Source organism: Ictalurus punctatus, chromosome 9 (genome assembly GCF_001660625.3).
Source record: "Ictalurus punctatus breed USDA103 chromosome 9, Coco_2.0, whole genome shotgun sequence".
Lineage (NCBI taxonomy): Eukaryota > Metazoa > Chordata > Actinopteri > Siluriformes > Ictaluridae > Ictalurus > Ictalurus punctatus.
The window spans coordinates 28,820,605-28,832,500 of NC_030424.2; the positions used below are offsets into that span (position 1 = coordinate 28,820,605).

The 11,896-nt window shown below is 43.0% G+C and overlaps 1 protein-coding gene and 1 long non-coding RNA gene across 5 annotated transcripts in view; one reads left to right on the forward strand and one right to left on the reverse strand.

The window, feature by feature from the left end:
• Positions 1-451: 451 nt before the first annotated feature.
• The window catches only part of gale (UDP-galactose-4-epimerase), a 14,748-nt gene continuing 3,303 nt past the window's right edge, over positions 452-11,896 (reverse strand). The window contains 11 exon segments of one of the 3 annotated variants that reach the window (NM_001200835.1): positions 459-843; positions 1,575-1,689; positions 2,891-2,968; positions 4,221-4,306; positions 4,391-4,419; positions 4,422-4,457; positions 4,926-5,015; positions 5,017-5,039; positions 5,778-5,954; positions 6,137-6,250; positions 10,101-10,216. In NM_001200835.1, coding sequence (NP_001187764.1) covers positions 782-843; positions 1,575-1,689; positions 2,891-2,968; positions 4,221-4,306; positions 4,391-4,419; positions 4,422-4,457; positions 4,926-5,015; positions 5,017-5,039; positions 5,778-5,954; positions 6,137-6,250; positions 10,101-10,216 — 926 coding nt within the window. In that variant the 3' untranslated portion in view covers positions 459-781. 3 annotated transcript variants of the gene reach the window in all.
• On the forward strand, positions 7,374-7,885 carry LOC128633584 (uncharacterized). 2 transcript variants are annotated; one of them, XR_008397008.1, is made up of 2 exons: positions 7,374-7,566; positions 7,615-7,885. It is a non-coding gene; the product is annotated as an uncharacterized LOC128633584 (long non-coding RNA). The 2 variants fall into 2 exon arrangements; XR_008397007.1 differs by having other exon boundaries at positions 7,374-7,538.

Sequence of the window (11,896 nt, forward strand, 5' to 3'; positions counted from 1 at the left end):
TAATAAAAAAAGTGCACTAGGACCCCAGTGCACTAGGTTATGGCTATGATTTTACACAGACTTGAAAAAAAGTCACATGTTCGCTTTGAAGCTAATGTAACTAACAAGTAAAGGAAGGTTACAGCCTCCAGTTTAGCATCATGTCTGTAAGTAGTAGTCAAATCCTACGGTTCCATCTCTAGCCTAGCTGTTCCCATCTCTTCTTTCCACACCCACCTCCTCCCTGCAATTTAAACGACTCTTACCTAAGTGTTTTCAGCAGAGGCCTTGGCTGCTTAGCATAATACTGAAGCTGTCTAGACGTCACATTCTCAGAGTTCTCTGCCTTAATTGCTCACTATTCAACGGCCAGTTGAAGGCGGGGTCTGAACTTGCAAAAAAAAAAAAAAAAAACAACAAAAAAACCCCCCCCACATGTTCTTGAAAAAGAAAACTAGCAACAACAAAGAGCTCTTTTCAAAAAGAATGAATTTAATCATTATACTCCGATGTGACCAGGTATAAACAGAAAGTAAAATTTGTCCCAATACACTATTTAGATTAGAAAAATCTTTGAGGAATGATAAGAATATAAACTGACTCATTTATAGAGATGATGGCTTGCTAATAATTTAAAGACATAAATAGCACGGAATCGTTGAGATTTGTTAGGTCATGAGGTTTCTTCAAGGTGTATTTAAAAAAAAAAAAAAAAAAAAAAAAAAAAGAGGAGGAGGTTCATGGCTCTGCTTCATTCGAGATTCATTTCAGCTGGTCGTCATGTCTGCACGTTTCCGTTTCGTTACACCGTGCCGTTACTGAAGCCCGTGGGATTCTGGGATTGCCAGCGCCACAAGTCTTCACCTAAGACAAATAAGTGGACAGGAAATGATTTAATCAGATTTGTGTTCCAACACACAGAAAAGAGATTTAAAAAAAAAATAAATAAATTAAAAAATATTTTAATTCTGTGGGCTTCCCCCACCCCACATTAATTTCCCCAACATAAAATTAATTTTATTCATATTTTAAATAATAATAATAAAAAAAAAAGTGAAGAATATGGTGAGATACAGGAATTACAACCCTATCATGTCTTAAAACATTTTAAAGTTTAAAACAAGTAATATGAGTAATATAATATTTAAAATGTAAGCGATGGAAAATTCCTTTTTATTCCGGCTATAAAGGTAAATCATTTACAAAAATGTATTTAAACGTATTTATATGGTCAGCTCCAGAGTTGTTGGCACTCAGGATGAACTTAAAATAAAATATTAAACTGAGAACAAGTTTCATGTTCATAACAATTTGCAGGGGTACCAAAAAACTGTGACACTTTAAGGATTTTTTTTTCTTCATAGTATAAATTGACTTGAATTTAAGCTTAGATTTCCCATATTTTCAGTGTTAAGGGCGCCAATAATTCTGGAGCTGCACATTTTGGAAAAAAACAAACAAACAAACAAAAAAAAACCTGCACATCTGCATTGAAATGAAAGAAGAAAGAAGAAAAAACCCAGAAAAAAAAGAGAAGATGGCAGTGTTTTGTTATACTCCTATAGAACGAAGGTAACGGCAGCATTCATACGTACACATCCTCTCTAGGCCAAAATCTGCCTTCCAGCCGAGCTCCTCCTCTGCCAGGCGAGGGTCTGCATAGCATGAGGCGATGTCTCCGCTCCTCCGGGGGGCGATCTCGTATGCAATCTGCAGAGAAAAACAAAACAAAAACGCACATTTCATAAGCAGAGTGTTTTCTAATGTCCGTTTTATATTAAACTAAGCGCTCACTGTTCAACTTGTTTTAGATAACTAGGGAGTGTGGACTGTATGCTAGCATAAGTTGAATCTAATAATAGATTTTAAATAATAGAAGTCCTTTATACGGACAGCCCGGTGACACGGCAATCTGGAATGGTAACGTTTTCCTCAGATGTGTTCCTAAGAAAAGATCCAGCATGACTAAAATGACACAGTATTAACAATTAGCGTTAGATGCTAAATGAATGTCCGAGTTCCGCTGTTTACGGCTGATGATCTGGAAACTCTGGTGAACACGTGACCCCGATTCTTATTCTAATACGTACTAAATTCTCGACTCTAATGATAAAGGTTACGTCATGCTAGCTAAGCTAATTAGCAATCGAGGAAGTCGCGTACACATTCTACCTAAATCAGCCAAGCGAGCTAAAACCAAACAAACATGACCTGTATCTTTGTCTACATGTACGTTAAAGTATGTTGTTTGTCATGTTAATGTAGCCAGTGTTAAATCTAATTTAATTACCCAGTCGTTTATTTGCTTAATTTACAAAGCAATAGCGCTTAGCCATTTCTCAACTCTTAAGTCTCGCTACACTACGATTGCTAAAATGTAGAACACTTAAAGGGTTTTCAATTGTGCCTATGAGGCTCCAGATAGAACTTTTTAAAGAAGCCAAGAACCATTATTTATCGAATGAACCATTTAAGGACCCTCTTCCCCCTAAGAATGTACCAAGTACAAAGGCCGGACAGGTTTTAAGTAAAAAAAAAAAAACAAAACAAAAAAAAACCACAACCACTGGCTCTAAAACATATGCACACCATCAATTAGACTTACTACACTCTTGGAACATTTAGAACTCTTAAAAAGCTCTTCGGTTGATACGAACTACTAAAGAACCATAAAACAAACATTCTCTAAGAATATGCCAAGAGAGTATGGGTAAAATTTTAACATCTGGCAGGTCCTTGGTATTAAGAGTTTCACACACTTACCAGGTTAATATGTACACTATTGGTGGTGGTGGTGAGGGTTCTACTTGGAACCCTTTCTGGTAAGAAAACATTGTTGAAAGGATCTACACAAAATCTTTAAGGGTTCCCCTAGAGGGAAAACCAAGAACCCTTAAGGTTAAATACTCACTTCTCTTCCTGAAGCCTTCTCCATAGCCTTCACCATCTGTAACACCGAGTAGCCAGTACCCGTACCCAGGTTATACACCTGTACAGAAAGAGAAAGAAATAGCTTAAAGGAATACCACAAACAGGAAACGGTTCCCTGTTCTGAGAAAAGAACATTAACTCCAAACTCACTTATAATGGAAGTCTGAGGGCGGCTGCAGAAATCTGTCAAAGTACATTGACCCGAGACACGTTTTTGTACACCACCTTCGTGATTTTTTTTTGTGGCAAATAGTCCCCTTTGCAGCAGCGTCCTTACTGTGTACGCGATTGTATGCTAGCAACTAGCAGAATGAATTAAGACGACGAAGGACACAGGCGGCATAGAACCGCTACAGCAGCTCGACCCGATGGTTATTGTCCCCAAGAAGGAAGGGTCGTTACGGATGTGCGTCGACTTCATGGTCAACCGTCTGCAGATTTGATTCATACCCAATGCCTTGTATTGATGAGTTGTTGGAGTGGATTGGTCCAGCATGTGTAATTGTAGAGCCGATGGTGGATTAATACAAAAAAACCCAAAAACAAACAAAAAAAAAACCTCGGGAAAGCGTATAGTAACTGGAACTACTTTTTTTTTTTTACTGTATCGCTCAAGTGTTGGAAAGTAATAATGGAGAAAAGTCTATAAGAACATTTTTGGTACGCGCTTTCTCTCATGTCGATCGCCTTTACTTCTGCAGTGCAAAGGCCAACGTTTAGAACACGGTGTGTCCAAAAGTTTGTGGACACCCGATCATCACGCCCACATGTGACTCCTCCACACAGTCGGAAGCACACAGTTGTATGCTGTGGCATGACACTTTCCCTTCACTGGAACTAGGACGCCCAAACCTGTTCCAGCATGGCAAGGCCCCTGTGCACAAAGCGAGCTCCATGAAGACATGGCGCGTTGAGGTTGGAGTGGAAGAACTCGAGTGTCCCGCACAGAGCCCTGACCTCAAACCTTTAGCATCGACTGGAATGTCGACTGCACCCCAGGCCTCCTCACCTGTCGAAGCCTTCCCAGAAGAGTGCAGCTTTATTATAGCAGCAAAGGGGGAAAAATCTGGACTGGGATGTTCAACAAGCGCACGTGGGTGTGATGATCAGGTGTCCACATACTTTTGGCTGTATAGTGTATTTTAAACATTTACTAAGTTTAAAAAAAACAAAAACAAACAAACAAAAAAAAACACAACGCCCCTAGACTTCCATTATAAGTGATTTTGATGTAAACAGGTGTCCATTGTGATCCCACGTCTGCTACAGTAATATTTAGAAGATAGAGATTCGGATAAAAGAATTTCCACCTTGCAGCCACAGCCGTCCTTCAGCTTCTTCAGGGCTGCAATGTGTCCCTTTGCCAAGTCCACCACATGAATGTAGTCTCTCACGCCTACAAGGAAAGACAGCTTGTAAAGCAGACGTGCATCACGTGACCGACTTTACACACTCACCATCAGAACCTGCGTTCTTGTACCTGTTCCATCGATCGTCTTGTAGTCATTTCCAAACACGTTGAGATGCTTTCGTCTCCCGACGGCAACCTGAGACACCAAAGGACAACAGATCACCCGTTACTGAAACCATCCTGAATCTGGATGCTTGAATAAAACGAAATGGGTTTTAATGTGGACAAATCAGAGGTGTAGCTACAGGGGGGACGGATTTGGGTTTCAACCCCCCGGAGATATTTTAAAATCGTTCCGTATGCTTATTTGTCCAGAGCAGCTGATTATTTCCCTGGCTAATAACAGCAATTGAGCTATAACGATGGACAAATTGGTCTTGGTTACGATTGCTCCATATTTAAGCCTCCCCAGATGTCAAATGAATGCATCCCTTAGTGTATTAAATCTCATTTTATTGGCTAGCAGGTGCTATGGTGAGAAACAGGATGAGCCGATCAGGACCCCGTTTTGGTTCGAAATCTACTAGCCAGCTAGGTACACTCTCCAAAATGCAGATCGATTAAATCTGAACCAAATGTGCTCTGATTGGTCAGAAAGGTTTACCTGGGCAACATATGGTAGAAGGTTGTTTGGGATTCCCTGAGGATCTTCACCAATCTGGCCCGAGATGTGAGCACCAATGGGGTTGAAGTACCTGAGCAACACGGCATTCCAGTCCTGATGGAGGTATTCGATTAGTGATGAGTTTGAAGTATTGAACTTTCTTTCACTTTCACACGATCCGTCGTTCCCCAGATGATTACGGGTTCCCTTCCGAGTCCGGTTCCTCTCAAGGTTTCTTCCTCGTATCATCTCAGGGAGTTTTTCCCTCACCACCGTCTCGCTCAATAGAGATAAATCCACACGCTTAAAATCTCTATCCTGTGTTTATACGTTTCTGTAAAGCTCCTTTGAGACGACGTCCGTTGTTAAACGCGCTCTACGAATAGAATTGAATTATCCGATGAGCCGAATCAAATGAAGTTTATCGACGTGTCATGAACGGTCATGCGATTCAATTCAATTCATATAGCGCTTTTAACGGTAGATATTATCGCAATGCAGCTTTACAGAAATCCAGATGTAGATTTAAATCCCTAACGAACAAGCCAGAGGTGACGGCGGTGAGGATACACTCTCCGAGACGCCATGAAGGAGAACCCTTGAGAGGAACCAGAACCCAAAAGGGAACCCGTCCTCCTCTGGGTGACGACAGCAGACAGTGGGATTATAAGACATGTGTAGAAGAGCCAAGTCAAACAGTACTAAGCGTGTACGAGCAGATTAGGAGTAAGAATCCTGGCTGGGATGAGCAACAGGACAGTCGCTTAGGTGGCTCGTTTGAGATCTTGGTGGCATTCTTTTTAAGAGTCAAACACTGCGATTACACACACACACACACACACACACACACACCTTTTCTGCATTGCACTGGTCCCGGATCATCTCCTCGATGAAGAACTTGGTTTTGCCGTAAGGGTTTGTACAGCCTCCAGCCGGGTGCTGCTCGTCGATGGGGAGTTTCTGAGGATCGCCGTACACCGTTGCCGAACTACTGAACACTATATTATGTACCCCATGGGCTTGCATCACCTACAACACACACGGAGACACCATTACTCTGTTTACGTACAGTTTCTGGCACTTGTTTTTTTTTTTTTTTTTTTTTTTTTAACCCCTCGTTTTTTAAGCACCAGTGATACTGGCGAACTTCTCAGCAAGGCAGCACTGCAAAGCGCTGCAGCGATATTGTAAAGCGGCGAAATGAACTTCACCTCCAGCAGGTTGATGGTCCCCGTGAGATTCACTCTGTAGTAGCGTAGCGGCTGTTCCACCGATTCCCCCACAGCTTTCAGCCCGGCAAAATGCATCACGGCGTAGAACGAGTTCTGGAGATCAGAGACAGACGATATAGTCGTGTAATATCACCACCTGAGGGTGATCACGTTCAACAAATATGCATATCGTAATCAGGACTGAACTCCAATCTCAAAGTGAATCGCTCGTACATCTCCAAACGTGACCGACCCGCGTCCGAGTGAAACCCTGACAGGGCCGGGTCACGCGTCGTATTATAACGTGCGTTCTTATACGGCTCGTGAAGCGCGCGTCTCCAGTAGTACAACTGGTGTTTAAACACTGAGGGATCCTGGATTAATAACCGAGTCCGTAAGAAGTTCCACTCTGAGGAAGAACGGCTTAAAAAATAGAAAGATCGAAAATAAACCTTCATATACAGGGAATACGTGCAAACTGTATACCACAGAACTCCATAAAAGGGAATATGGGTGTGTCTTTGAGTATATATTATATTATAAATGACATTATATATATGGGAGTATTGAAATGGGAAGCAGTAAGTCATTGCCGTGTATTTCATTTAATTTTTTTTACACTAACACAATTTCTTGATTTCTGAGAAATCCTCATCGTTTTGAGTGCAATTATTTAATTATTTTCGACAGCTGGGTGCCTAGTTAAAGATATTTTAAGCTCACGAGTCCTCTGAAAATATCTCGGCTGCTTTGGTGTCTGCTTTTTTTTTTTTTTAATTTATTTTTGTAACTTCTCCTGTTTCTTTCCTCCACTTCGCTGACTAAACACCTATAAACCTGACCCGTAACAAAAAACATAGCGCTCCAAACAAAGTGCACGCTGCAAATGGATACATACGTTCTACTGGAATTAGCAGGTGGAAGTGTTTCCAATACGAATGAGTTTGGGTTTTTTTTTTTTTTTTTAAATGGCTTTTCTGGATGATCTAATTTCACCAGTTTATGTGAGAAAATGATGTACAGCTTTTATTATCTACCTCAAGCAGATAGAGAGACAGACAGATAGACAGCGGTGAAGATATAGAAACAGATGGAGACTGATGGAAATAGAGACACAGACAGGTAGATAATGAGAGAGCAGGACAGACAGACAGAAAGGCAAAACAATTTATGGGTGGGTAGACAGACAGGTAGATAAACAGATGTAAAGGCAGCTAGGCAGACATACAGACAGAAAGTCAGGTGGATAGAGAGATGGACAGACAGACAGATACAGAGACAGACAGAAAGCCAGGTGGATAGAGAGATGGACAGACAGACAGATACAGAGACAGACAGAAAGCCAGGTGGATAAAGAGATGGACAGACAGACAGGTGGATAAAGAGATGGACAGACAGACAGGTGGATAAAGAGATGGACAGACAGACAGGTAAATAAAGAGATGGACAGACAGACAGACAGACAGACAGACAGACAGAGACAGACAGAAAGCCAAGTAGATAAAGAGATGGACAGACAGACAGACAGACAGAAAGCCAGGTAGATAAAGAGATGGACAGACAGACAGACAGGTAGATAAAGAGATGGACAGACAGACAGACAGACAGAAAGCCAGGTAGATAAAGAGATGGACAGACAGACAGATACAGAGACAGACAGAAAGACAGGTAGATAAAGAAATGGACAGACAGACAGGTAGATAAAGAGATGGACAGACAGACAGATACAGAGACCGACAGAAAGACAGGTAGATAAAGAGATGGACAGACAGACAGACAGACAGACAGAAAGACAGGTAGATAAAGAGATGGACAGAGACAGACAGACATAAAGACAGGTAGATAAAGAGATGGACAGACAGACAGATAGACAGGTAGATAAAGAGATGGACAGACAGACAGATAGACAGGTAGATAAAGAGATGGACAGACAGACAGGTAGATAAAGAGATGGACAGACAGACAGACAGACAGGTAGATAAAGAGATGGACAGACAGACAGACAGAGACAGATAGACAGGTAGATAAAGAGATGGACAGACAGACAAAAAGACAGGTAGATAAAGAGATGGACAGACAGACAGACAGATAGACAGAAAGACAGGTAGATAAAGAGATGGACAGACAGACAGAAAGACAGGTAGATAAAGAGATGGACAGACAGACAGAAGGACAGGTAGATAAAGAGATGGACAGACAGACAGAAAGACAGGTAGATAAAGAGATGGACAGACAGACAGAAGGACAGGTAGATAAAGAGATGGACAGACAGACAGATAGATAAAGAGATGGACAGACAGACAGACAGGTAGATAAAGAGATGGACAGACAGGTAGATGAACTGCTAGAAAGACCGTCAGACAGACAATGAGGAAAGAAAACGATGTACAGCTTGTATTCTTATCGGCCATTAACCAGGGAAATGTTTATACTAGGACTCCGAGATGCAAAGTGAAGTTCGTTAAAAGATGTGATACAGAACCGCATTCAGAACTGAACGTCGCAGCGGATACGCTGCCGTGTGCGTGCGTCTATTCAGCCGCGTTAAAGGACAAAACGCATTAACCTTCGTGTTTTATGTTTAGACAGAAAATAAAAAGTGATTACACGCAGGGGCCGAAGCCATTTTTCTACATTAAGCGACAGAAGACGGAGGAACGGATCAGAGCCGGGCAGGAAAACGGATAAAAAGGAGGAAAACCTGAAGAGAGACAGACAGGCAAGCAGACAGCGAGACAGGGATGGGTGAACACGCAGGCAGACAGACAGGGATCAGAACATCGTTCGTACGTGCAAACAGGTAGACGGGAAAACAGACAGTCAGACAGACAGACAGCACAGAGCAGAACAGGCAGACAGACAGACCAGAAAATGTACAGACAGACAGACAGGCACAGGAAAGACCTGTGCAGATAGACAGACAGGAAAACAGGCAGATATACAGACAGACAGGCAGAAAGACAAGAAAATGTAAAAAAAAAAAAGACAGACAGGCAAATAAGCAGATAGACAGATTCAGATAGACAGATTCAGATAGACAGATTCAGAAAGGCAAACAGACAGATATACAGACAGGCAGAAAGACAAGAAAAAGACAGACAGGCAAGCAAGCAGATACATAAACAGACAGGAAAACTGACAGACAGACCACCAGACAGGCAAACAGACAGACAGACAGACAGGCAAACAGACAGACAGGCAAACAGACAGAAAGACAGGCAAACAGACAGACAGACAGACAGGCAAACAGACAGAAAGACAGGCAAACAGAGAGAAAGACAGGCAAACAGACAGACAGAAAGACAGGCAAACAGACAGGCAGGCAAACAGACAGACAGGCAGGCAAACAGACAGACAGGCAGGCAAACAGACAGACAGGCAAACAGACAGACAGGCAAACAGGCAAACAGACAGACAGGCAAACAGACAGACAGGCAAACAGACAGGCAAACAGACAGGCAAACAGACAGGCAAACAGACAGGCAAACAGACAGGCAAACAGACAGGCAAACAGACAGACAGACAAACAGACAGGCAAACAGACAGGCAAACAGACAGGCAAACAGACAGACAGGCAAACAGACAGGCAAACAGACAGACAGGCAGACAGACAGGCAAACAGACAGACAGGCAAACAGACAGGCAAACAGACAGGCAAACAGACAGGCAAACAGACAGGCAAACAGACAGGCAAACAGACAGGCAGACCACCAGACAGGCAAACAGACAGACAGATAAACAGACAGACAGACAGGCAAACAGACAGACAGACAATAAGTAGAACTCGAGATCTTATCATTTTGAACGTAGGTTGTTTTAATCGTTCGATAATTAAACTGAATCACATTTAAACGGTATTCAAGCAGGGGCGTAGATCCTCTCCCCTCAGCCTCATGAATTCAGTATAAAATAAAGACAGTGTGTGTGAGTGTGTGTGAGTGTGTGTGGTTTTTTTCCCCCAGACCTGGCTGAAGATTTTCTCCAGGCCCGGTTTGTCCAGCAGGTCCAGCTCCTGAAACTCAATCTTGGTGTTCAGAAACGTCTCTATCCTGCGCAGGCTCTCGGGGAGCTCGTTTTCTCCTCGGTGCAGAAAACACACCGGCCAAATGAACATCACGCGTGGAACAACATCATCATCAACCACAGACACGTGAAGAAGAGGAAAACTAGAGCAAAACAACCGCAGACAGGACGGTATGGAGATAGACAGACATGACAGATAGACAGATGGACAGACAGTGAGAAGTGAGATGGACTGATGGACAGACCAGCAGATAGAGAGACAGACAGATAGACAGCGGTGAAGATATAGAAACAGATGGAGACTGATGGAAATAGAGACACAGACAGGTAGATAATGAGAGAGCAGGACAGACAGACAGAAAGGCAAAAAAAATTATGAGTGGGTAGACAGACAGGTAGATAAACAGATGTAAAGACAGCTAGGCAGACATACAGACAGAAAGCCAGGTGGATAGAGAGATGGACAGACAGACAGATACAGAGACCGACAGAAAGCCAGGTGGATAGAGAGATGGACAGACAGACAGATACAGAGACAGACAGAAAGCCAGGTGGATAGAGAGATGGACAGACAGACAGATACAGAGACCGACAGAAAGCCAGGTGGATTGAGAGATGGACAGACAGACAGATACAGAGACCGACAGAAAGCCAGGTGGATAGAGAGATGGACAGACAGACAGAAAGGCAGGTAGATAAAGAAATGGATGGATAGATACACAGACAGACAGACAGGGAAACACACAGACAGATACAAAGACAGCCAACCAGACAGACAGGTAGATAAAGAAATGGACAGACAGACAGATACAGAGACAGACAGAAAGCCAGGTGGATAGAGAGATGGATGGATAGATAGACAGACAGACAGACAGACAAGGAAACACACAGACAGATACAAAGACAGCCAACCAGACAGACAGGTAGATAAAGAGATGGACAGACAGACAGATACAGAGACAGACAGAAAGCCAGGTAGATAAAGAGATGGACAGACAGACAGATACAGAGACAGACAGAAAGCCAGGTAGATAAAGAGATGGACAGACAAACAGACAGACAGACAGACAGGTACAGTCAGGTAGATGGAAACAGAGATATAGATGGACAGACAGACAGCTCAGTTATATCTGACGTCGTAGCCAGTGTAAGTTGTATCTCCATGTGTGCAGAAAAAGAGGTTTCATCATGAAGGACACAGTGAAGATATCTGGTCCTATCTCTGCTCCCCGCCTCTGAAGGACAAACCCTGCATCAGGAACAAAAGGAAACTCATTTCTCACAGCGACCTCGGCTTTCGAATCTCATTTACACTCGCGTGTGGTGTTCCTCGGTCTGATCTCTGCAGTGCGGAGCGTCCTCTCGTCACAGGAAGGGATAGACAGGCAGAGGGATGGACAAAGAGACAAACATTGAGACGGACAAGGAGACAGACAGAGACGAAGAGAGAGAGACAACCGAGACACATGCAGAGACAAAGAGAGAGCGAGAGAGAGAGAGACAAAAAGAGACCTGGAGAGACAGAGAGAGAGAGAGAGAGAGAGAGAGAGAGAGAGAGAGACAGACAGACACACAGAGAGAGAGACAGACAGACACACACAGACAGAGAGAGAGAGAAAGACAGACACAGAGAGAGAGAGAGAGAGAGAGAGAGAGAGAGAGAGAGAGAGAGAGAGAGAGAGAGACACACACACACACACACACACACAGAGAGAGAGACAGACAGACACACACAGA